Here is a 27,729-nt window from a genome sequence, read left to right on the forward strand (position 1 = left end):
CATTCAAACCATGCTAGCAACACACTGTAAAATTTGACATGTAGGCAGCAAACTTCATTTCTCAGCATAACTTTGGCATACTATGTTCAGAATGACTCATTGGTAACAAATGTATTAAGACAAAAGGCCAAAACTTATGAGAAGTCAATTTTTACAGACGATGGTGGACTACATTATTCACTGTGGCAACAGCCAATATCGTAAACAAAACAGACAATATGACGGCAACACTGCCTGGACATTAGACGCCCCGCGCTGAGATGTTTTTTAGCTCTATTCGCCCCGTTACAGAAAAAAAAATGCACAAAATATATTTCTCAGTGAATGTATAAATTTTCACATAAAAATAAATATTTTTGGATTCAAAATAAATGTGAAGAAAAAAAAAAATTATAGCCGGGAGTGAGCGGGACTCGATCTCGGGACCCTATGCACCGCAGGCGAGACCCGCTACCATTAGACCAAGCGAACCGTGATACACAATGGGGAAATTTTAGGTATATATCATAAACATACCGTGCGTTATTCATACAAAACATTCAAAAACAGTACTTACAATGAGGTTCACTGGCGAACCTCAACGGATTTAGACTGATAAAATAGTGCTTAATAACATACGTACAGTTTTGGAATAATTTGAGACATTTTTGTGTTTACGTGTAAAACCAATGACAACGTCAAAATTCAGCCAATCTTGGCCGGCCCCCCCTGAATTTTTATTTATTAATCAAATTGTATAACAACTATATCCCTTTTCGCAAAATGTTCAAAAATATAATTTCTAAGAATATATTTTTTGTACAGTTGCAGATATTGCACTTTAATATAATTCATTGCTGCAAACAAAATGTATTCTCCTAATCGTATGTTACATAAATTATTATAATCCAATTACCATGATAGTAGAAACTGTTAAAAATAAGACATTCCTGTTTACCAATGTCCAGTATCAACCAATATGATTGGTTAATAATATCCCATTGTAGATGACAAGAGTGTATGGATGTTTAAAAATAACATGCACCCCTGTTTTTAAAATGTCCCACTCCAAATGTCCATTATCAAGCAATCTGATTGGTTAATGACAGTCTGGAAGGTACCATTTCAGACAACTAGAGGAGTGTTGAAAAACACCAATAACAAAATATCCCAATCAAAATTCCACTATTAAAACAATTCAATTTATTGATAACAAATTATCTGGTAGATACCATAATTGCAAGAATGTTCAAAATAGCATATACCCTTGATTATCAATGTTCAAACCCAAATTTTCCCTATCAAACAATTTGATTGGTTGATGGTATCAGGTTGATACCATTATATCTGACTACTAGGGATGATCTGTGGGATTTTACGTTGCTGCAACCACTGAGAGAAATATTCTGGGGGTGCTAGGATGATGTTGTCCATGACAAACTGAATGGCCTGCTGCATGGGGATGGTAAGGAGTTGACTGGCTGGCATTGACATCATCAGTAAACAGAGCTTCTCCTAAAAGAAAAGAAAGAAACCAAAATAAGCAAAGGAGTTGTCAGAGAGCGGAGCTACAAAGATGTTAGAACAGATTACCAGCCTCTTTCGTTATTTGTCCTCATATTTTGAAGTAGTGTTGCTAATAATATGACACCTTCATCTATTTCTTGATCATATCAAAGAAAAAAAGCACATTAAAACCTCCCAGTCAGTGACATAGGTGCATTTTCCAAAGGTAGAAACAATAAATTGATTTGTATATACGCTAGTTCCCAAATGCTGCAAAATTTAACTCATGCAATATAGTTGCGTAAAAGTGTGATATCACTCTCTGGAAAACTAAGCTGAAAAACTATAGGAATGTCTTTATCTCTTGAATTGAATCAAATATCCAGAGTCATCCAGACATTGATGCAGTGCCTAATAATGCTCAACAATCAACTTGAAATTTGACCACCCTTTGGTTTGATTGTTTCATTTATTTAGTAAAAAAAATACCTTTGAATTTGGTATAGATCTAGAGTCCTCCAGGTAGAATCTAGCCACTTTCTGTAGCAATTCTGACACTTCTGGGTCGTCTTTACCTACAGCAGACTCGGCTTCTGCTTTCATGTCTACGTACCTGTTACAACATAAAATGAAAATAAAAATAGGGCTAAACTTTTGTACTCATGAGCAGTGATTTTTTGTGAGGGATGGCTTCAGAACTTATAGTCGATTTGACTGCTGGCATTCTGGGTTCTATTGTTCGTAACAATAGCAGCTAATTGTTCTGAATTGATACCAAGATCAAAGACCTGTCAGCCTCCAGAGATCTTTCTTACCATGTATCCCACATATGGAATGCTCTTCTTGTGCATAGCCCTGTACAGACTCACTTACAAAAGAAATATGTGACATGATCAAGGGGAATGAGTCGGATGTCGCTAATATTATTTTTAAGATATTGGCAAAAACAGTGTGCAAATTCTTTTGTTTTACACTGTTTTCAGCCATTGATAAATTCCTCGTAACTCGGTAACTAGATGTCCAATTTTGATGGAGTTTGCATCAAAATGTAGCATTAATTTGTAAACTGCCAATGTATATGACTCAGTCCCCTTGATTATATCACATATATTCCCACATTGTTTTTATTAGCTGCTTCGAACCCAAAATCAAATTTAGCGCAAAAATGTTACAGTACCTTCACATTAATCAAAGCATAGCAAGCGGGTGCACAGGATGGACAAAGTCCAGGGGCCCAGAGGGTTCAGGGGGCCCAAGCAAAAGCAAAAATGAGAAAAATGATAAAGGAGATATTAAGGGATGTGGTATGAACATTTGGACAGTATTTATTGTCGGACATTAGAGCACATCAGAAATATCGAATTGCATTCTGAATATGAAGAATGGCCTTCTGATATCAAATAATTTTGATTTTTTGAAATTCGCAATGTAATACACATTTTATGGCAAATTATTAAAAATTCATATTTTTGATATTTAACAGTACTCGAAGTAAACTTTATAAATCTGATGATTTATACTTAAAGTGTATGTAGGTGGGATGAAAAGCCGACAATCAATTGAAAATGTTGACCTTTCGTATTGAAGATATGGATTTTTTCAAAAAAAAAAAAAAAAAATTAGGTCTTTTGGGAAAAATTTTCAATTGATCGTCGGCTTTTCCTCCCAGCTACATACACTTTAAGAATATATCATTAGATTTATCACATTTACTTCGAGGACTGTTATATATAAAAAATGTGAAAAATATAAAATTTTAATAATTTGTCATAAAATTTGTATTATATCGTGAATTTCAAAAATACTGTCAAACGCTCATTCCAGATCCCTTAAAAGGGCCGCCCACTGCTCCCTAGCTTGTCCATGGGCCTTGAAGCTTTTGCTACACCCCTGACATGGTTTATCTTCAAAGGATCAGTCTTTAAATCCAAACATATTATCTATAATGTCTTACGTACCATTTTGATGGTTTAATTTCAATATCAGTATCATCCGGTACAATACCAACTTGAGTGACAGGGGCCACATCCCTCATATGCTTCACTGTCTTCTCAAATAAAGGACTGCTATCGCATGAGTGAAATTTCTGACGAAATGTACGACATCGTTCCCTGAATAAAAGAAAACAAATCTTCTCATAAGGTATAACAAGAAACGTATAAAAAAGTTACATTCTTACACACAATGGTTTTTTTATACTGATTTCAAGTGTCAATCTTAGAATTCTTCCGACAAATGCCTTAAAAGTATGTTTTAACCCATATTGGTAAAATAAAGTTGGGAAAATTTCTCTCTGGGACAAATGCACACTGCAAAATGAATGTGTGCTGATATCGGTCTCCCCTACACATCAGTTAGACCTTCATCATAATACTAATCACGGCGTGTCCGTCCGTCCGCGCGCTATCGTGTTCGCGTGGTGCACTATTGCGTGCTCGCGGTGTGCTATCGCGGAGTGTGCGCGGAGTACAGTGCGCGCATAGGAAAGCATTACAGTGTGACTAACAGGTGCATCTCATCGGACCAATAGGCCTATTTTCAACATATATCCTCCAACTAGCAGGACTGGGCTTGGAAGAGGCGAATGATGGGTTTCCAGATTATGGGTAGGCCTACCGAACTACCGAAGTAAGCATCAGAGCTACAAAACAAACAGAGTTGATTAAGTTGTGTCAAGTTGTGTCTTGATCATTGAGAGATGCATTTCATAGTATTTTAAAAGGTCAGGGCAGGTATATGGGTAACGGGTGTTGGGTAAATAGGCCTATCACGAGAACCGCCCGACCCGAGAACCGCGAAATCTAGTTAGTTATAAAGTTGCTCATAAACATGGAACAACATAACGTCACATACCTTTCCATTCTCTCCAAGTCAGTCATGATTTCTCTGGTTAATTTTCTCTGGGTTTTTGTGAAATTTTCCTTCAAAGATTGGAGCGTCTTTTCGGGGTTGTGCTTATCCTTAGCTGTGCCATTGGCTGATACCTGGATGGGTCTCTTAGCTGTTTTAAAGAGGAAAAAATTAACAAATCAACATCATATAATAGACCAGTCCTATAATTGGCACCTTCCTGCTGTTGATGGAGTAAACAGAGCGATTACCGAATAGGGTGCAACTGTACTAGTGTTATTACAAGACTGCTCTACCCCAACCCCAAACCCTAATCCTTAACTCCGTAAACGAGGACTGGACTCAAGTCTAACAAGTTGCACCCTATTCGGTAAATTGTACCATGTAAACATCAATATCACATCGATATCATGTAATAACAAGCAAGGTCATGATAGGTATCATGTGATTATAAAATAATGAAATAATTAGGCCAATGTGATATCTTTCTTGACTTCGCTTTTGCTACCCTAATATTGATGTGATATCGAAGTTTACAGATTAAACCGTGGTTTTATTGGTGAACTGAACAGCCCAATTTATTGGTCAGTTCACCTGCTAAACTACTTTTCAAAACTTCAAAATGTGTACTTGGTCTCATTTGACTCAAGACACTAGGATCCACAACATGCTCATCTATCAGGGGCACAGTTCTTAAACCCCAAACGTTTGTACATTCATTGAATGACCTTTGAAAATTTGGGTACTAAAACTCATACTCTGCAACTTGAGGTCAAATTTTGCACTGTGATTGTTCAGTTGAGGTTATTGAACAATGCCATTGGGATGAGGACATTGTGGTCCATAGTGAGATGGCGATAACCAAAATATTAGTGTACATTTCGGGTGCATTTGTAGAGTGACACACAAAGAAAGAGCTCATGGTGCTACTGCTCATTGACATCAGAATCGGATCACTCAATTCACTTCCTCCATCATGTAAATACCCACTGTCAGTGGTATAGCATCATAGGGGCAAGGGCACGTGCCCCCCCACCATCGATTGCAAAATTGAAAAAATCCCATAGGAAAATTCTGAAAACTGGCTTGTGCTCCCCAATTAGACCCGGTACCCCCCCCCCCCCCCAATATGGTGATCCATGCTACGCTACTGCACACTGTCAGGGGTAAATAACATGTCAGTTAAGTGCCTTGATTCATGATATAAAATTAATGTCTCAATTTTGTTCCTATTCAGACATTTACTTATGTTGAGTCACATAATGCTTTTCATGACAAATCGGTCCAATTTGTTGTGACTATTTTGTTATTAAGAAATTGAAATCTATTCAGCTCAAAAAGGATAGATTAGGATAGCTCAGACTCCATTACATTAATCCTGAACTTTTTAATTATAACCAAATAGAAATCTGGTAGAGCGTAATTAGCAATTCATATGGAAAGGTTTCTATACAAAAACGATTCTCTTATAAACCATCTACGCACAGTTTCCACCTCGTTACACCTGAGCACACATTTTCTTCCAAAAGCTCTCACGCAAGCAGTGAATTGTCTCCGCACAGTCTTTGATTACACTACATGGTTGAGTGCATAGCAATGTAAGAGCTGTGGAGCTTCTAGCTGAAAAATGGGCCTCTTTGATTGGTTTTTGTCGAAACCGCAAGTGTTCCCTTCATCCAATCAGAATTTTTTTTAAAATCAAATGAAAGCTAACACTTCCCCCTATAACACTTTTCATCACTAGGTCAACAGATAAAACAATTCAATGTTATACTATAGCAAGGGGAATGTGGAAAACTCTGTTGAAAACTACCTATCCAAGCACATTTTTTTGACCAAAAAGCAGGTTTTAAAAGTCAAAACCTCAAGTGTTCCTTACAATATTTTTCAAATTTTATGTCATTAACTGAAAAAGCACACTTATATTGTCCATATACTAGCGTCACTAGAATGAGCAATGGCCAATTATCTTTAAATTGCAAATCTTGTGCAAAAAGTTACTATTTTCGCCTGTTTTGTCATACGGTTTTAAATTCAATGAACTGTGAGTTTGCTAAAGAGTGCTTACAAATTGATATGTATCAATTTTGCTTCCCCAGATAAAACCCTCATTCATTTGTATTCGGCCTATGTCACATAATGCTCTTCATGTTAAATTGGTCCAATTTGTTGTGACAGTTTACACTGACCAACTCAGTGCCATATCCGCTATGTGTACAAAGATGTTATGACAGGATAGCTCAGACTCCATTACATCACCCAGGACTCCATATAGCTCACTGTGCAAGACTAACATGGCTATAATCACCTCATATTGAATCCGTATTTATGGGAACTAAATTAGTGTAGACCTGCCTTTCTTTTTGTTGAACGTCCAAAATCAAACAATTTATCAAGGTTGGTAACATCATTGATCTTCATGATCAACAAAGATTTCAAGAATCTAAACCGCAACTGAAACTTGGAGCCATAAATTTCAATGCTGATGACGCACTAAGCTTGGATAACACTGGTAGGCGGCACTATGCCAAACAATACCAAAAAGCAGGCCCATATAATGCAGGGGGTGCAACCCCCTCCATTTGGAAAAGTATTAAAAAGTCCCAAAAATCACAATCAAAAAATCAGGTTTTTACACTTTTTGGTCAAAAAAAGGTCCACATTTTGGGAAGAAAGTCCACTTTTCACAAAATTGCCCCCCCCCTTTGGAAAAAAAGTCCCACTTTTTCAAAATCAGCACCCCCCCAAAAAAAATCCTGCATGTGGGCCTGGCGACAAGGTGTAACAGAATATGAAGAAAGCATGGCATCCTTCAATCTGAAGTTGCTTCCTTCAGCAATAATTGACTGAAGATCTTGCAAGGGATGGACACTTTGATTCTTACCCTTTTCAGCACTTGATAAGCTTACAGAAAGCCAATATGGCTGCTTGTTGGGTTGGTGATGATCATGATGTCTGTGCAGATGAAGCCATTTCATACCATAACCTGGATTCTTTTCTGGAATATAATCATTCATTGAGACAATGGGTTATGTTTAATGTTGATTAATGAAGACATAATGTGTACATTCATATCAAAAGGATGCACTTGTCGGCTGCTACATGTTTCTCATTTCACACAATAACTGGGAATAAATACCAGACTCATTTCAAGTGGGAATCACTTTATATCATCCCCAAATCACATGGCTTAATAATACCGAGAACATTCCATAACCATGTCACCTGGGGACGATTTGAAGTGACTTCCACTTGAGATGAGTCTGCTATTTATTCCTAGCTGTTAATATTATGTCAAATGAGGCACATGTAGCAGCCGACAAGTGCAACGTTTTGATATGGATGTACACATATTTGAGTCAGGCATTTGGATGTTGGGTGGGGGGGTGTGAGGGGAGGCTTTTGTTAACATAACACCAGCATACATGATATAGGCCTAACATTGGATGCACAGGAACTCCAGAAATCCAATAATTTGTAGTTTTTTATTTGATTTGTGTCAACAAAAATTTCGCAAAATTACCGTAAAAAGTGGAAATTTTCGTAATTTTGGGTTTTTTCTTGGGGGCAACAGGGGGACAAGAGCTCATGCCCCCCGTCGGCGCCGCCACTGAGCCCATTCAAAATAGACGGTTAGCCTTTACGAATACAAGCAACATACTTAGAGTGGGGTACTTTGCCAAACCTCAACGGTTTTTGAATAATATAATTTTGCTTTGACATCACATAACACATTATTTTTTGTGAAGATTTCATGATTATGTGTTATTTCAATGCCATTGTATATTTGTGGCAGAAGCATACCACTCAATGTGTTTAATCAAAGGGAAAATGGAAAATAGTAATTCCACTGGAAAAACATAAATAATTCTGACTTGGAATTGATTTGTCCGTAAATCTTGGATTGTCATGCATAGGGGACAAAAATAGTGGCATTGATTGGCAAATTCCAAAATCTAACAATAATTCAGACGATGGTGGACGACGTCATTTTGCTGCGGTAACAGCCAATATCGTAAACAAAACAAACAATATGACGGCAACACTGCCTGGACGTTCGACGCAATTTAATATTATTTTTCCCCGAGCTCTATTGGCCCCGTTACAGAAAAAAAGTGCACAAAATATATTTCCTAGTGCAATATAAACATTTTCACATGAAAATAAATGATTTTGGATCCCAAATGAATGTGAAGAAAAAAATTCTTGCGCTGGGGCGGGGATGGGGATCGAACTCGGACCGTGTGGGTGGCAGGCAATCCTGCACACCACTAGACCACGGAGGGCTATTGCGAAACATGGGTGAATTTTAAAATATTGTATCATAACATAGTGCGTTATTCATACAAAAAATTCAAAAAAATAGTACTTACAATGAGGTTCATTGTCGAACCTCAACGGATTTAGACTGATAAAATATTGCTTGATAATATACATACACTTTTGGAAATATTCGAGACATTTTCATGTTTACGTGTAAAACCAATGACGACGTCAAAATTCAGTCGATCTTGGCCGGCCCCCCTGCAATAATTTGCATATTTAAGCTTGAGTATTTCAAAAGTGTTAGCACATAGCACATAGTGTGTGTTCTTGGCACATAGCAAACAAGTGCATACCCCATTAGAACTATCTGCCAATTGGCCAAAATGAATATTGTATCCAATTTTTAACCAATCAAGCAGGGTATTATAATAAGATCATCTGCAAATGCAAGTTTGACCATAAATAGTTTAAAGCCTAGTCATAATTAGCAATTGAAATGAGCATTTCAAGTTATCAACCAATCAGAAATGCTGTTAGATGAGGGGGTTAAATCAAAGTTTCCTGCTTGCATCTCAAAATACTGAATCCAGAGGTACACTATTTCACCCTCCAAGAGTGACAAGCAAATATGACAGAGTTGGTACTCCTTGGTACCAATCTCTTTGGTTGTCATACACATACAGTCAACAATAGGTAAATTTTCACGGGAATATTTTCTGGACACATGACCACCTCGAGCCTGATCCTTGACCCCTGGCAGTGACCTCGCTATTCAAGTCTTAGTAATTTTGAATTGGAATAGTATTCTTGGCCGCAATTTTGATAGAAATGTGTGCATTGCAAATTTATTAAATATTATGTAATCTTAATTTCTTCACAATATCATCAAAACGCAATTTCAAAAATATCTATCTACGGAAAAAAATATTTATCTACGGAAACTCTTACCATAATATTATTAACTTGCGACAAGTAACTTATTTTGTATCAAAGGGAGAATTCTTCCTATTCAAATACATTGGAAGAACACCCGCTGTGCTCGGGGTCACACTCCATAATGCTAATATGTCTGCACCCATGGGTGTCACATGTCCAGAAAATTTTCCCGTGAAAATTTATCTATTAATTTTGACTGACATACCAGGATTAACACTAAGTCTATGTTGCTGTCCTCCAGTGTTATGGGTTTGTACTGCCAATAAGTCCTCCCATGTCTCTATCACTTTGCCTGCCACTTTGGGGTCTTTCTCTGGAGGTTGTGGCTTCATCTTACTAATTATACCACCGACTCTACCAAACCTGCAACAAAAATTGTACACAAAAGTCATTCTTGTAAAAGTGAAAAATGAAGTCCATGCTCCAGTTATGCACCACAATTTTTTTTCCGTGGGGACAATTGGGTGGTGGTGGGGGGGGGCATAAAGTGAAATCAGGGGGAATTTGAAAAATTGTCAAATTGAAATTTTGTACAAATATACTATGTCCCGATTTTTTTTTCTGACCAGAGAGGGGCAGTGGGAGTGGGGGGCATGGGGGAAAACAGGGAGGGACCCATGTTTGGGGAAAAATGCCCCCTCTTCCCAAGATGATAATAAGGTGGTCTTAGTAATGCCCATAAATAATGTATTCTACATTGAATTAGTCGAAAGAGTACCTGATATTTTCTTAGTCATCTGAGTATAGATGGTCTGGTTACTAAGAAAAAGGACCCAGCAAACACAAAAAAAGTTTTAAAAATGTTTTAAATAAGTTATATTTTGGCTTTTGGTTTAGGTAAATACGTTTTAATAACATTAAAATGTTGGGTTATATCAAGATCATGAAAACGTTTTAAAACGTTTTGTATAAAAACACATTACAACAATATTTTAAAAATGTTTTCAAAATTGTATTGTAAACTATTTTTGTTATGTTAAAATATTTGCATGCAGTAAACACAAAAACATTTAAACGTTTTCTGTAAAACATTTTGTGTTTGCTGAGCAGTAGATTATCAAAAATGTTTTTAATGTTATGAAAACGTTTTATACCCTTAATATACCCTTTATATAACCCGACATTTAAACGCTTTTCTGACAACCTTTTTTAACCTTTTGCGAATGATGTCGAAAACGTTTTGTGTTTGCTGGGGACCTACCCGTTGGACTACTCTAAATTCACTTACTTTTTCCAAGCAATTTGTGTTGGTGAGAGATTTCCATCTTGTGTCCTGCCACCCTGTGCAAAACTGGGTCGTGTCAGATGCGATCGGGATGTTACCTTACCGCCGCCACCTGCATGCCTAGCGCCACCCTGCGTCTGGGCTGAACTCAAGTCACTGGACCCACCAAAGGTTGCTGATGATCGGATGGTTTCCATTGGAGCCGTGGGTCTTGTAGATGTCATGGTGCAGGCTGTAGTCATGGTTCCAGCTGGCCGACTTCGTAAGAAAAAAGTAATAATACAAATTAGATTCAAAATAGATGCTGGTCTTTGGTGGTTTTTGAAAGTTGTGATCTATATTTCATAATTTACTTTAGTACTGAGTTAATGTGATGAGAAAATAAAAACACACCGTTTTATGGGCCCGACCGATCCAGATATTGCATTTTGGGAGATTTTTTTTGTTTTGTTTAAACCATGTAAAATTAAGATTAAAATCAAATAATAATATAATTGCTATAACTGCAAACAATATGCGCCTAATGAAAAAAATAAATTAGAAAAATGGAAAAATTTGTACCTTATGCCACCTCTCTCTGCAACTGGAACCTCTCTGTACAGGTATTTGACAGCTTCATGTGGGAGTGGAACCCTGGTCTTCAAGTCACGACTTTTCATGTTATGCAGAGCATTCATTACCTTGTAGATGGCATCAAGTTTTTGAATAACGGCTCTTCGGTTACGATTAAAGGAAAGCCTGAAGAAAAGCACAGTGAGAAGAGAAAGTGATAGTAAACAACATTAAGGGGGTACTACACCCCGGACCAATTTTGTGCCTCTTTTTCCACTTTTCTCAAAAATTATAGCGCATTGGTGACAAGTAAGATATGTATATTATAGGGGCAAGGACTACAACTACTGCACTGGCAATTTTATTTCAGCACAAACAACAGTTGTGGAGTTACAGTCAAAAATGAGGGAAACCAATATTTGATCAATAAATCAATAACTATTTGCCGTGAGTTGCTGAATTTTCAGTGCAGTAATTGCAGTCCTTGCCCCTATAATATACATATCTTACTTGTCACCAATGCACTATAATTTTTGAGAAAAATGCAAAAATATGCACAAAATTGGCCAGGGGTGTAGTACCCCCTTAATGTAACAGTAGCAATATAAGATTGTATTTAATGTTTATCATCGGAGAAATAATTATGAACAAAATCATTTTATCTTTTTAAAATATCATTAAGCTTTCTCTTAGTGTTCTACCAGTGGCATAGCACCATAGGGGCACCGGGGGAATGGAGGCACGTTTCCCCAATCGATTGCAAAATTGAGAAAATCCCATAGGAAAATTGCCAAAAATGGCTTGTGCCCCCCCATCAGACCCGGCCCCCAATCATGGTTGGTGCCCCCCACCCAATATGATGCCATTCTTGATATGCTTCTGCATTACATGAAGAATGAGATCTCATTTGGGTGCACCCATGGGTTAATTCGCCGATCGCACTCTTAAAACAAGGTTCTACCCACAAAGTGTGTGCGGTGTGTGTGTACGCCTGCCAAATGCATGCTTTAATTACAGTGTAAGCATTGCAAAAGCCTTCTGGCATGTTGCTAGCAAAGCGCGAGAAACAAATATGCACATTTTGCGCATGCATTTGCATGGAGAACCTTGTTTTGGTAGCAAGATGGCGGATCCGTGCGAAGGACGGATAGACCCCTATATATTCAGATTAATCTCATACCCAACCCAACCCTCTTGTTAGGACCATGTCATCAGTAACATCATAGCCAGGGGCAAAAAAATCAGGAAGGCAATGAAAAGGAAAAGGGGAAAGGAGGAAAAAAGGAAATGAAAAAAATGAAAAGTGGAGGAAAAAAATGAAAGAACCATCCCAAATGCCCTATACATACTTTGTGTTACCCATTTCACATCAGCTTGATTATGGGCCAAAATAGTGTAAATGCCAAATTTGTGTGCACATATCATAATACTAATCATGGCGTGTCCGTCTCTCTGTGCTCACGGTGCGCTATCGCGTAGTGCGTGGAGTACCGACGGGCGCAGTGCAAGCATCGGAAAGCATGACAGTGTGGCTAATTGTCAAGGTGCATCTCATCGGATCAATAGGCCTATTTTCAACACATATTTCGGGGTATTTGGGGGGGACCTCATAATTAGTGTGGTAGTAGGACAGGGCTTGGAAGAGGCGAACGATGGGTTTCCAGATTATGGCCCAGTAAGCGCTACAAAAGTTGATAATTGTGTCAAATTGGGTCTTGATCATTGAGAGACGTATATCATAGTAGTTTAAAAGGTCAGGGCAGGTAGGCCTATATGGGTAACGGGTGTTGGGTAATTAGAGATAGTCCTATCACGAGAACCACCCAACCCGAGAACCGCGAAATCTAGTTCCCAATAAAGCCCCCCTTTTAAAACAGGAAGACCTTACAGTCTCTCAAAAAACATATCTTGGTATACATTATATGTTGCCAATATCGAGCCATAATAATGCCCCCAAAACCAGGACAAAAATTTAATTTTGCCCACTGTGACCAAGTAAGCTGACCATGCCCATGCTTGTCATCCAAAAAACCCTTTACTATTTTTTTTTTCACCAAATGACCATCATTTTCAATCTCAAGGGTTCAAGCCAGCCATTGTAAATATAGGTAAACACTGGATGAGAGCAATGAGAAGGAGGTCACGGTTAGGGTTAAGGTTAGAGGAGGTCATATTTAGGGTTAGGGTTAGGGACCTCCTTCTCATTGTCCTAAACCAACGACTTAAAGGAGGATTTCGTGATCCTAGCATCCTCTTTTTATGACATTTTTCAGTAGATATCCACGAAAAAGCTTATTTCCAAAATTTCAGTTGATTCCGATTTTATGCTTATGCGAGTTATGCATGATTATGTGTATTACACTGCTCCATAGACAATGTGTTGTAATTTGTGCACCAGAACGAAATTCAAATTTGGCGATATTTTTGCTAAACGAATTAATCTGCAAGAAATATTTGGTACATAAACATTATGTAGCCAGAGGTATCCAGTGGTGTAAAAATCTCAACTTTTTTGGGAAAAGTGGGGGATGAGGCTGTGGATCACGAAATGCCCCTTTAATATAGGAACATTTTGAATTAAAAACGTAGGACAAATATATGATCACTTGAAGCCCGGTAATCTGCTGTTGTTGCAAATTATCAGCTTTTCGCAAAAACAATAATTACAGCAAAATTGTCACATTAGCAAAATTGTCTCATTTTATAAAATTCACAAATCATACCTCATGCGTTCCATTTCTACTTCACTATCTACTGGTTTTGTTCTTGATGCCGTTGAGAGCGTACTTCTCATAGACTCAGTAGATAAAGCGGATGCAGCACGATCATACTGAAGCGGACTGTAATGAGATGATGGAAAGCCTGTCACGTCACGATGTGACATCTCCGGTGGTAGGAAGGTTATGGTGTTGTTACTTGTGTCAGCATCTTCTGCCAGTTGACGTTTTCTTTCCTATAAAATTGAAGAGTGCACACCAGTAAATACAAGTCTCCTACACCCTGGGAGGAAAAAATCAGTGTTTCAAACGAGGAAACGTGCAATACAACTAAATTAAATACATTAGCAAAAGCTTTTTTAAAAAACTTGATTCATTTTTAATCCTCATTTAGGCCTGGGAAATAGATTCTCTGTGAAAAATGAGCAGGATCTGACTTTTTATGACAATTTGGCTAAACTTTCAAAATGTGTTACATTTCAGAAACACCAAGCTATTTGTTACGTGGCGTAAGCTGTGTGGGCTATAGGGTGATCTAGTCGGCATTTCTGCGAAAAAATGCTGGACTCCATATATAATTTCTTCAATGAATGTCTTCATCTGACCTTCGACTTGCAGAAAGGGTGAGTTTTGAAGAACTGAGTCGCTCTAGAGTCAAGAAAATGACGTTTTCCCAGACCCTGTTTGTACACAAAGTCAATGGGAGCTATTTACTGGTGTGCACCCAGAAACAGGGTTTTCTTTAACGCACAAAACACGCGTATTTACGCGTTCAGGCACTTTGCTGACTCCTTCAAATCCAAAGTCCCAAAGTCCAACGCTGCATAAAATCTTGAAAACGTACGCGTTCAGATATTGCAAGATTTGAATAGAGAAACACCCGATATTGTGCATTTATTCTCGGCTTTTGGCATTTAGGACCTACTCCCGATATGTAGGGCCCATCACATTTTGTCAGCATCGATCCATGCATGTTTTAGTGATTAGTAAAATTTGAAAAATTTGAAAAAAGTTTGAAATCTTGCAAATTTGGTTCGGGTCCTTTTTTCTGTTTAAATGATGCACCAAATGCCTTCAGTTGGACTTTAATTTTGCAAAATATTCCCTCTCATGGGGGAACATCCCCCTCAGACACCCCCATGCCTAGTGGATAAACAAGTGACCATTTTTCGCATCGGCTTTCGACATTTGCCAATTTAGGCCCTATGTTTAACACAATTTATAGGCCTAATAGGGAAAACGTGACAACGAAGGCTTTATGGATTGTCATCTCACAATTTTCGGCTTTTCAACTTAAATTTTACACAGTAATAGTGCCAAAATGGTCCACCAAATCACTTCAATTAGGTCTTCATTTTGCAAATTTTCCAAGTTCTGAGGGGGGAACATCACCCTGCGTAGTTGATAAACAAACGGCCACTTTCACTTCTGCTTTCGACATTTGCCAATTTATGTTTAACACAATTTGTATAGGCCTACCATAATAGGGAAAAGTTGCCGTCCACGAAAGGCTCCATGGACTGCTCATTTCACAAATGTTCGGCTTTTTAAACTAAAATTTTACACTGTTTTTTTATAGTGCCAAAATGATCCACCAAATTGCTTCAATTAGGTCTTCAAGTTTTTTACTTCTTTTATTATTATTATTATTTTAAATGTTATTATTTTCTTTTAAAATTGCCCCACCCCTTCTGACTGCTCTAGATCCGCCACTGCTCCCAAAAGTGGCGTATATTTCTTATTGACTGGGGGGGGGGGTGAAAAATGTCTTGAAGTATAATGAATCCAGCACCTTTTGGCGAAAGAATAAGTTTATGGTACAAAACATTTTACCATTTTGAAGCTAAACTGTTGAAATTTGGTGCAAAAGTGGAATAAATTCGCACTATTAAAGCGCGCAACAATTTGCACTTTTGGGACTATAATGGCCACTTATGAGGTTAATTTGGTCAGAAACCCACATACAGGCGTCAACATTGGGGGATAATTGTATGGACCATCCCCCTGGCAAAAAATCTACATCTATGGCTCCAAAAACACACATATTGTTAAAAATGTCTTCAAAAATAGTATTATAAAAAATACCCCTTGGGCAATGTCTTTGACTCCTTCAGAGGAAAAATTCACAATTGAAAGGGTCAAAAAAATTTGAAAATACCCTTTCAGCAAAATGCTTAAAGAAAACCCTGCCCAGAAAGATAAACTGTGGTGGTGACTCAATTGTTTGTTTGGTTTTTTTTGGGGGGGGAGGGCAATTGGGGGAAGGGAACAGGGTGCCAAAAATTTGTTGGGCCTACAAAGGGGGGCATTTTTGGAAAATGTTGTACTTTATAAGCCCATTCAGTGATCCCAGAGATTCAGTGATCCTAGCGAAAGTGAAAAATAATTAAAATTGTAATATAAATTGCCTAAAAGTGAAGAATAGGAGTCATTAAAATTGTCATTAGGTATTTTAGAAATGAACAAATTTGACCAAAAAATGTAGGCCTATTGACAAAGTTAAAGCACCATTCAAATACATGAAGCTAATTTGAGAAATTGCAGATTAGACTATGCTAGCACATGACAATAACAAAGATGTTAAAATCTAAATTTTATGATTTGTAAGATTCCCCGGATGAACAAATCACTGAATACAGGCTGTATCAAAATGATTGGTACCCATCAGCTTTGTTGTCTAATGAAACGTCTGCTTTTTACACAATATTCAACATTAGTTTCTTTTAAAGGAGTGTTTCGTGATCCTAGCATCCTCTTTTTATGACATTTTTCAGTACATATCCACGAAAAAAGCCTATTTCCAAAATTTCAGTTGATTCCGATTTTGGGTTTGCGAGTTATGCATGATTATGTGTATTACACTGCTCCATAGACAATGTGTTGTAATTTCGTTCTGGTGCACCAGACCGAAATTCAAATTTCACGATATCTTTGCAAAACGAATTAATCTGCAAGAAATATTTTGTACATAAACATTATGTAGCCAGAGGTTTCCAGTGATATAAAAATCTCAACTTTTTTTTGAGAAAAGTGGGGGATGAGGCTGTGGATCACGAAGTGCCCCTTTAAAATGACTATTGTCAAGTTATTGTTTAATGACCTAAGACATAAATCAACAAAAACGGTGGATGTTATGCTCACAGCATTTTGATGCGGCAGTCTTGTCCATACTCACTGGATATCGATGGGTACTAATCATTTTGATACACCCTGTATGCCTTAATCCTATGAAATTGTTAGTGTTTTTTGTAAACAAATAATATTATTTTTGTTTTATTTGTAGTCAGGTAAACTATCTGAACCATCCCATCAGACATAAAAATGTTATAAACATGTTTTGGTTGTGATCAAAATGTTTCAATAACATTTAAATGTCTAGATTTATATGGTCGAATCCAACCAAAAGTGTACACGGCATGTTCAGGGCCATAACTTAAAAGTATTAATCAATTGACATTCGTTTTTATATTGTGTTTATTCGCCTTGATCATACGCTTCGCGCCATATATAATAAAACCCCTTCTGTGAAAAATTTAGACACAGAGACCCCAAAACATGCTATTTTTACCCATTTTTTCAAAATATTTCTTAAGGTATTTTTAAAAACATCTAAATCAGTTATGAAAAGAATTCATTGGATTGAATCTAAATTGATTTCCTAAAAGGTGTGTATTCAAAGATTGCCTGTTCAATTTTTCACATATTTGTACATAATTATGAATTTTCTGTGATTATTTTTTGAGTGGTATTTTTTTACATTACCTACGAATACAATTTTTCATAGCACTAGATATATCTTTAAAAATGGAAATCACTAATAAATGCGCAATTGATACAAGCTTTGATATGTCCAATACTGAAATGCATTGTATTTGGACATCTTTATTATTGTGTTTAGCTGCCAGAAATTCTAAATGGCACAAGGGTAGGTTTGGTAAAAAAATATGCATTACCTCCGAATACATGTTAAAAGCTGTGTCATTTCCACAAAGTGAGAGAATAGTAAACAATAGTTAAGGAATAGGTGCAGGGTAATACACTCTTTATTTCTACCAAGTTTCAATAGCCTGCGTTTAAATATTTCTGAGATGGCAACAATAAAAGCAAGTATTCGTAGGTAAATTTCGGTAACCGAATATTACCTACGAATACAATTTGACATCATGACAGTATTGTGAAACACCGCCATTCATGCCAATGTCCATATTGGTACATAACGATGGCCTGTATGTTTGCTATCAAATCATATGTCAATGAAAGTTGCGAATTCACATACATGCCCACCATGCAAAACCGAATACGGCTTAATTGTTGAAAAATATGTACTGAAATAGACGACGGTCTGCACATTTGAAAGAAAAATCAGATTCAAAGAAGATTAGAAGGGGATAAATACTTGGATTTGTCAACTGTCATGTGTGCTTCATTTTAAATGTTTACCGACCTTCTGGTTTCTGAGTAATTTGTGTCCAAATTCATTTATTCGAAAGTAACTTTTGACGTTTTCGCTAATGTTACCTACGAATACCATGGAAAAAAACGACTGTTCTCATTGTCTCATGATCTAGACAACACAGTGATGGACCCTGGTATAAAGCTAATTGTAGTTGCCCTCAAAAGAAAGGCCACAAGACGTAACTGACTCCAAGATGGACTTCACAAGTCTGCAATAACGGTTTTAAGCGATTTGTGTGCAATTAATCAAATTAAAGTCACTTTCGTGCCTTTGTTTCTTACTTCAATCCTCTTTCAACCGCTGTGAACCGACATTATTAATACATGATAGGGTCTTAAGTATCAATAAACGCACATAAAGAAAATATTACATTCAAAGTGCTTTATAAAATGAAGTTTTGATTGCGATATCCACCAAAAGTCTAATTCTTACCTACAATTACTGAAATGTTACTTACGAATACAGCATAATACATGACATGTGTAATGAAGTGTCCCTACCAATGGAAATTAATTGTCAAAACTTTAAGCGGTACCCCAGGACACTATTATTACCCATATACGGATTCATTCAACAATTATTTATTATGTAAAATTGCTGATTAACTACTTGTGTATCAAAATGAAGTGGTCAAAATCTTGCTAAAAGCATCAAAAATGTTTGATCTAAGGTAATAGCATTTATTCATTTGGACGTACCATCTGAAAGAGATCTAAAACTACCATTTTATTAATTCATTACCATAATAGCCAAATTTAAACCTCTAAACTCAATATAGATATTGTTAAATCGCTCATGTTACCTACGAATACCCGGGTTTCTTCACCTTTTCATTGTATAAAACGTTAGGTGTATGCGTATAATTCCTAATATTCTTGAAAACATATATCCTACTCGTTCTTATACAATGTGTAAATTGATTCATACTCATTTGATAAATAAAATACAGAAACTGACCTAAACTTCATTTTCAAAAATAAACTAGCATAAATTGACAAAGATCATATTGATCGCGTTATAAAAATAAAAACAAATATTTTCTGGTTGAGCTAGCATTTTCCTGACACCCTGTGGTCTACATTACACGAAAAAAGCGTTAATGGGAATATTCCATTTGTTTTAGGTTGATTAGTATTACGATAGTGAAAGCATCCTAGTGGTATTCGTAGGTAACATTGGGTTTTGATATCACATTTACTATCACATGTCCTGGATTTATTTTTCAAGATTAGTAATGGCACTTTTGGTTCCTATAAGGCCAATATGTCATCAATCAATGGGCAAAAGGAAAAAATTGTGGAGACATTTTTATTTCGGACTTTTATTTTTGGCCCGTGGACACTTTTGGTTGGATTCGACCATATAGAGATCACAAAAACATTTTTAAACATTTATCAGTATTGGTCCGAGTATAGTCCCACCGTTTTTTATGTGAAAATTTTCACAATTGGGGGTGGGATTATACTCAATTTCAAAAAAAAAAAAAAAAAAAAATCCTGGAAATTCAATGCATTTTGAAATCATTAATAGAGTATGGCATGAATACAAATTATCAATTTTCATATTAAAAATACAAAATATCTTGAATTTTTTTTTTTTTTTTTTTTTTTAGGTCTTGCCATGAATGATCCTAGCATCTAGGTCTAGGTCCAGGGACACTCCAAAACCGAAAAAAAAAAAAAAAAAAAAAAATATGGGGGGTGGGATATAATACTCGAACGTGGGACTATACTCGGACGAATACGGTAATATGAAAACACTACAGCAATATAAAACATTTTTTAAATGTTGTCGAAATGTTATTGTAAATTGTATTTTGGCACACCTTTTTGCAAACAAAAAAACATTCAGTTCCAAAAATGCTATTTTAAGGTTTTATACCCTTTATATATATAACCCAGCATTTGAATTTTCTGTAAAATGTTTTGTGTTTGCCTGGATGTTTCAAAATCAGGGCTACTCACCTCAATTTCTTTGGCACACTTTTCAAATGCCTGTCCACCTTTACCGGTTACAAGCAACGCCCTTGTATCTTTAAGGTAGTCGCGTATGAATGTGAACCCTGCTGTTGCCATGTCAACCTCGCTTAGTTCACCACCCTTATCACCTGATGGGGATAATTGCTGAAAAAAGTGACAAATTGTATTCATTATGGATAATAATTTCATTATAGAGACTAGTTTTTTTTCTTCCACTTTCTACTTCAAGTTTCTCCTAGTTTGCTTGAGCCCTTTATCATCATCATCATCATCATCATCATCATCATCATCATCATCATCATCACCATCATTGTCATCATCATCATCATCATCATCATCATTGTCATCATCCTCATCATCATCCTCATCATCAACATCATCATCATCATCATCATCATCATCATCATCATCATCATCATCATCATCATCATCATCATCATCATTATCTTCATCACCATCATCATCATTGTCAACATCATCATCATCATCATCAACTTCATCGTCATCATCTTCTTCTTCATTGTCATCGTCATCATCATCATCATCATCATCATATTCATCATCATCAGCATCAGCATCATCATCATCATCAGCATCATCATCATCGTCATCGTTGTCGTCGTCGTTGTCATCATCATCATCGTCATCATCATCATCATCTTCATCATCATCAGCATCATCATCGTCGTCGCCGTCGTCATCGTCGTCGTCATCATCATCATCATCGCCATCATCATCACCATCGTCATCGTCATTGTCATCACCATCATCATCATCATCATCATTGTCATCATCTTCATCTCATCATCATCTTCTTCATTGTCATCGTCATCATCATCATCATCATCATCATCATATTCATCATGAATCATCATCAGCAGTATCATCATCATCATCATCATCATCATCAGCATCATCAGCATCATCATCGTCATCGTCGTCGTCATCATCATCATTTTTATCGTCATCATCATCATCATCAGCATCATCATCGTCGTCGTCGTCGTCGTCGTCGTCATCATCATCATCATCATCATCATCATTCATCATCATCATCATCATCGTCATCATCATCAGCATCAGCATCATCATCATCATCATCACCATCTTCATCTTTATCATCATCATCATCATCATCATCATCATCATCACCATCTTCATCATCATCATCAGCATCAGCATCATCTTCTCACCTTATGCCTGGCCTCATTCTCATTTGTTGGTGACACAGTGACATGATGTCCACCTCCAAATCCTATACCAGGAAGAGGTAACTGAACACAAAGGAAATATAAAAACTTAAATTTGTTTTTAAAAAAAAGGACACACATAATTTACTTAACAAACAGTTATTTCCAAAGAATATCATGAATATGAAGACAAATTTTCACCAATTTATATCCTAAAAAATAAAAGAAGACCAGGTGCTTACCATGAATACTGAGGCCAGAGTTTAAAGCCATAATATATGATTTCCTACAAATTTTAAATTTGTTATTCTATAATCAAAATGCTGAAACAATACAGTTATTACCAGTAGTGTTTCTTTCACTTTCCCTTGTTATTTCCTTAAAATGGACAGAAACCCTTCCCGACAGGGTTTCTGGGTTTCTGTCCATTTTAAGGAAATAACAAGGGAAAGTGAAAGAAACACTACTGGTTTAATATGCAGTTCTATGGGAAGACATAATGACTTTATGAAGTACTTTGCTTTGTTGACTGACATACACAACAAATTTGGTTGGTTTAAGTGCAAGTTGGGACATGTGAAAGCATTGCAAAATAAAGCCAAAAAAATCAGGTTTGAAAAAATTTAACCAATTCCATCCATATTACAAGATTGTACATATAAAATGATATAAATGCAAATTTATTGATCTCAGCTGGTTCAAAACAACTATACATGCACATTATAACTGAAAATATATGATACTCTTAAGAGTTAAATTTTGGAAAACATGAGTAAAATGGAAGATGCATACTTTTCAATTTTAACCAAGTATTTTGAGTCATGAACAGGGTACAATTCATGGGACAAAGTTTTTGCGAACACTTCTTGCAGCCTTTCCTTAATTAAGAACAGTTGGCATGGTTGGGGAGCCTTTTACAGTGGTGGTGCCAAGGGAGGACCTGTGGAATTGCTCAACTTGTGCTCCCCCCCCTCTTGATTACCTTCCTCTCAGTCATTTCATGCCCCCCCACACAATTTCACTCTCTTATTGACTTTCCCTCCCCCAAGGAAAAATTCCTGATGCCCTCAGAGTGGGCCCTTTCACAACTCTCCACCAACATTTCAAAACTAAGTCTCTGTTTTTAAAATGTAGCTTGGAAGTTAGCCATCATGATGCTGCAACCAGTGGTGGTACCAGGTATGGGGGGGGGGTAATAAGTGGGAAAAAGTGAAATAGGGGGGTAAATTTCTATATCTTCCCAAAATAGTACATTTTTCATAATTTTTGTTCTGAGTTTGGGATTGGGGGAGGGTAAAGCCAATTTTTTGTTTGTTTTTTGTTTCTTGGGAGGGGGTCATGGCTTCTCTTGGTATCGCCACTGGCTGCCCCCTGCATGAATGCAAATATTTGTGACATGGCTTACCTTTTTAGGCAGACATTTAGCGAGGACATCAAGCACCATATGTTTAGATTCTAATTCAATATTGCCAATAGACTGGTAAGGTTCACACTGTGATGTAAAGAACCCTTCATTCAAATGGTCTTGTCTTCTGGCAAAATGCTTCCGCCATTTTTCTTTGTCGTATTCTCCTACACATGTTCTACTTGTCCTGCGAGTCAATTTCTCGGCCTTGTATGGCTGTGCTGTTTGTTAAAAGAATAATTAAATGGTTTCATTTCAAATTACTAAGTGGAGGACACTCAACTTGAAGCCATAAAAAAATAGATTAGTATTTATTGTCCATAAAATGTTAGCTTTGATTGTCAAATATGTCCTATTTTAATTTTAAGCCGAACAACTAGCAAAGAAAATTGGAATTTACTACCATTTTGACATAACTACAGAACCTAAAGTCTTAATTTTTGCAGGGTATGTTACTAGATGTTAGTTTAATAAAGTACATTACAATCGTGTACAAAACAGAATTTTGAAAAATATTGAGGGTGCCCTCCTCAGCAAATAGTGATGGGCTGGCAGTGGTGATGTCAGGGAGACATTTTACCATCATCTTGGATTTCTCCCACTTCTTCCTCCTCCTCCCAGTCAAAATTTGAAAAATGTCCACTTGTTAGGCCTAAAATGCAAAATTTTATATAAATTATTTTGATATATTCCCCCTATCCTAAAATTGTTTACCCCCCTTCCCCCCCCCTGGTGCTACCACTGGGTATGCATAGATATCAATATAAAACTTGAGGTATTACACTGAGAGATTTGATACCAGCTAAGAGGGCATTGGTTTACAGATGTTATCTTCAGTAGATAGCACTGGTTTACATATAAATCGGGTCGCAACACAAAGTGGCGTACGTGAATATCAATATAAAACTTGAGGTATTACACTGAGAGATTTGATACCAGCTAAGAGGGCATTGGTTTACAGATGTTATCTTCAGTAGATAGCACTGGTTTACATATCGTCGGTCGCAACACAAAGTGGCATACGTGAATGACAAAATATGTCTCCGAGCAAAACGTTTTTGAAGAATATGACACTAGTAACGGAGTCGATACTCGTCCAATGTTATCTCTCAGTGGCCTAATTCTATTTGAAATTGAAGTTTAAGGTTCAACCTATTACACTGTATCTTTAATAGGAAACAGGGAAAAACTATTATAGGACAATAGCCAGCTCTAAACCTATAATACGCCACTAAGTGAAACAGAAAGTTTGAAAAATCACTCTACGCCACTATGTGTTGCGACCGACGATATGTTATCTTCAGTCAGTAGATAACACTGGTTTACAGATATTATCTTCAGTAGATAGCACTGGTTTACAGATGTTATCTTCAGTAGATAGCACTGGTTTACAGATGTTATCTTCAGTAGATAGCACTGGTTTACAGATGTTATCTTCAGTAGATAACACTGGTTTACAGATGTTATCTTCAGTACAGTAGATAGCACTGGTTAACAGATGTTATCTTCAGTAGATAGCACTGGTTTACAGATGTTATCTTCAGTAAATAGCACTGGTTTACATTATGTTATAGTAGATAGCACTGGTTTACAGATGTTATCTTCAGTAGATAGCACTGGTTTACAGATGATATCTTCAGTAGATAGCACTGGTTTACAGATGTTATCTTCAGTAGATAGCACTGGTTTACAGATGTTATCTTCAGTAGATAGCACTGGTTTACAGATGTTATCTTCAGTAGATAGCACTGGTTTACAGATGACTATCTTCAGTAGATAGCACTGGTTTACAGATGTTATCTTCAGTAGATAGCACTGGTTTACAGATGTTATCTTCAGTAGATAGCACTGGTTTACAGATGATATCTTCAGTAGATAGCACTGGTTTACAGATGTTATCTTCAGTAGATAGCACTGGTTTACAGATGTTATCTTCAGTAGATAGTAGTGATGTGGTCGGCACCGTTTTTTATTGTCGACATGTCGATATAATTCGTATACCGACGTCGACGGTGTGTCGACATAAAAAAATTCTAAAAAAAAAAAAAAAAAAAAAAAAAAAAAATTTTAATTTTCAAAAATATTTTTGGCCAGAAAATCAAGTTATAGGCCCAAACTGACTTGTTATTCAAGGTTGGAAACCAGAGAAATACTGCTACTCAAAAAAAAAAAAATGCCAATTTTTTTTTACAAAGTTGGAAAAAGTTGTACATTTGAATTACTTTTGTTTCTATTGAACAGCTAGCAATGCATACTAATTCAATGTGTCCCTGACTGTCCAATAGAAGCAAAGGTAATCAAAATGTACAAGTTCATCCAACTTTGTAAAAAAAAATTGGCATTTTTTTTTTTTTTTAGTAGCAGTATTTCTGGTTTCAACCTGAATAACAAGTCAGTTTGGGCCTATAACTTGCTTTTCTGGCCAAAAATATTTTTGAAAAAAAAAAAAAAAAAAAAAATTTTTTTTTTGTCGACATGATTTTTTGATGACGACATGTCGGCATACGTGCCGACGTCGACATTATGTCGACATAAGGCATGTCGACCACATCACTAGTAGATAGCACTGGTTCACAGATGTTATCTTCAGTAGATAGCACTGGTTTACAGATGATATCTTCAGTAGATAGCACTGGTTTACAGATGTTATCTTCAGTAGATAGCACTGGTTTACAGATGTTATCTTCAGTAGATAGCACTGGTTTACAGATGTTTTCTTCAGTAGATAGCACTGGTTTACATATATATCTTCAGTAGATAGCACTGGTTTACAGATGTTATCTTCAGTAGATAGCACTGGTTTACAGATGTTATCTTCAGTAGATAGCACTGGTTTACAGATGTTATCTTCAGTAGATAGCACTGGTTTACAGATGTTATCTTCAGTAGATAGCACTGGTTTACAGATGTTAGGCCTATCTTCCGTAGATAGCACTGGTTCACAGATGTTATTTTCAGTAGATAGCACTGGTTCACAGATGTTATCTTCAGTAGATAGCACTGGTTTACAGATGTTATCTTCAGTAGATAGCACTGGTTCACAGATGTTATCTTCAGTAGATAGCACTGGTTTACAGATGTTATCTTCAGTAGATAGCACTGCCTTTGCAAATGTTATCTGCAGTAGATAGCACTGGCTTTACAGATGATATCTTCAGTAGATAGCAGTACAATCAAAAACAGTGTGACATTTAGACTGAAAATGAAGCTCTATTGGTCCAAAATCAGGGTCTAAATAGCTAAATAAATTCCAAAACAATTTTAGAAGGGGGTAGGACCCTTCCCCAGAATCCATCCTTGAACCTACCTGTGGGTACCTTGAAGTGTTGTTTTAAGAACTTTGTAAGTTCATGCGCATGCACAGCATGTTGGTTGACGATGGTGATAGGATGCCCCACATGTACACCCGTTTGTACCCCGCCACTCTGCTGATGGCCTTGTGTGCTTGGTGCCATGATCACTATAAAATCATTATGTATGTATGCTGTGATTGTAAAAACAGAATATCAGAATCAACTTCATCATCATTATCGTCATTGTAAGCTATTGGAAAATGTTATCAATATCATAATCAACATCATCATCATCATTATGAACACCACCAACGCTACCACCACGATTATATCATAAAAGTGTCCACTCTCCCTCCATGCAATGCATCAAATTTAGTTAATTTACCATCATTCTGCGGACAACTTTCTTAGAAAATTACTTGCATCATTATGCAGTCATGTCTACATGTACAGCAGAATTCACCACGACCTTTGGAGGACTTAAACCTCATTCAAAACAGCTCAACTATGTTAAATCAGGGATGTGTCTCATATCCCTGGATAAATCTATAAATATATGTTTCTGATTTACCTGTGCTGTGATGAAATAGGCATTATAATTTCAGTTGGATGCACCATTACAAAGCAAACGCACATTTACAATACTGAGCGTGGCCTTTGTTTCCAAATGAGAACAAAAGTCTGCATATTGTTATCCAGCCATGTTGATGGTACAACTCATGTCAAACTTGTCACATTTATTGTGATCGTATCACACAAGTAAATGAGAAACATGTCGTTTTAGACTTAACACGGTTTGGAAAAAGTTTTTCCATTTTTAGCTCCCTATCGGGCAGTCAGAACTCCATATTTGGGAGGGCTCGACAACAATCTTCCCAAAATCGCATTTTAATCATTTTTAGATGACCATAGTCAGGGAAAGAATTGAAGTTTTTTTACAGCTTCTATGGCGAAAATTGATCAAACCGATCACACGATGGTGCTCGCTCGAAGTTGGAGCTATCTCGAGTCAGCTGTTGAGCACAATTTGCCATTAAAATTACACGTCCGACTGTTATGAAATTTAGGAAGTCTCTCTTCGTAAAAACAGCTCGACAACAGCTTTCCCATGACATTTTTTACTTCAAATTGTAGTATGTTAAGGATGAACATTATAATTCACACGTGAGCCTCTATGGCTATTATTGGGTGAAGGGTTTTCCCTCCAGCCCACTAACTAGTCTATTGCTTATACCTAAAGTAAATCTGAATCTGAATCTGATAGGTACTCTCAACACCTCCTTCGGAGGTCAGGCGAGAGGATGTTGAGGGTGCTTTCGGTTGCTTATTCTCGTTGGGTGCTTTCTTCCTGGCTGAAGATGTGCTCAGCCACGGC

At 36.8% G+C, this 27,729-nt stretch overlaps 1 protein-coding gene across 1 annotated transcript; it reads right to left on the bottom strand.

The window, feature by feature from the left end:
- Nucleotides 1–980: 980 nt before the first annotated feature.
- On the bottom strand, nt 981–26,516 carry LOC140161824 (uncharacterized). The gene is made up of 13 exons (XM_072185121.1): nt 26,369–26,516; nt 23,062–23,282; nt 21,660–21,740; nt 20,452–20,610; nt 14,038–14,267; nt 11,324–11,500; nt 10,766–11,020; nt 9,743–9,900; nt 7,220–7,333; nt 4,339–4,486; nt 3,444–3,596; nt 1,975–2,098; nt 981–1,494 (listed from the first exon to the last, which is right to left on the bottom strand). The coding sequence occupies exons 1-13, from the start codon at nt 26,514–26,516 to the stop codon at nt 1,321–1,323; spliced, it is 2,142 nt and encodes a 713-aa protein (XP_072041222.1). The 3' UTR covers nt 981–1,320.
- Nucleotides 26,517–27,729: the final 1,213 nt, after the last annotated feature.

Source organism: Amphiura filiformis, chromosome 10 (genome assembly GCF_039555335.1).
Source record: "Amphiura filiformis chromosome 10, Afil_fr2py, whole genome shotgun sequence".
NCBI lineage: Eukaryota > Metazoa > Echinodermata > Ophiuroidea > Amphilepidida > Amphiuridae > Amphiura > Amphiura filiformis.

What these genes read in the sequence shown, in the direction of transcription:
- LOC140161824 (XM_072185121.1), bottom strand. Translation starts at nt 26,516, where the DNA reads ATGGCACCAAGCACACAAGGCCATCAGCAGAGTGGCGGGGTACAAACG. An exon ending in GCAGAGAGAGGTGGCATAAG is followed by an intron (nt 11,021 to 11,323) that starts GTACAAATTTTT and finishes TTTCTTACGAAG; the next exon opens with TCGGCCAGCTGGAACCATGA. An exon ending in ACACAAATTGCTTGGAAAAA is followed by an intron (nt 9,901 to 10,765) that starts GTAAGTGAATTT and finishes TTTTTGTTGCAG; the next exon opens with GTTTGGTAGAGTCGGTGGTA.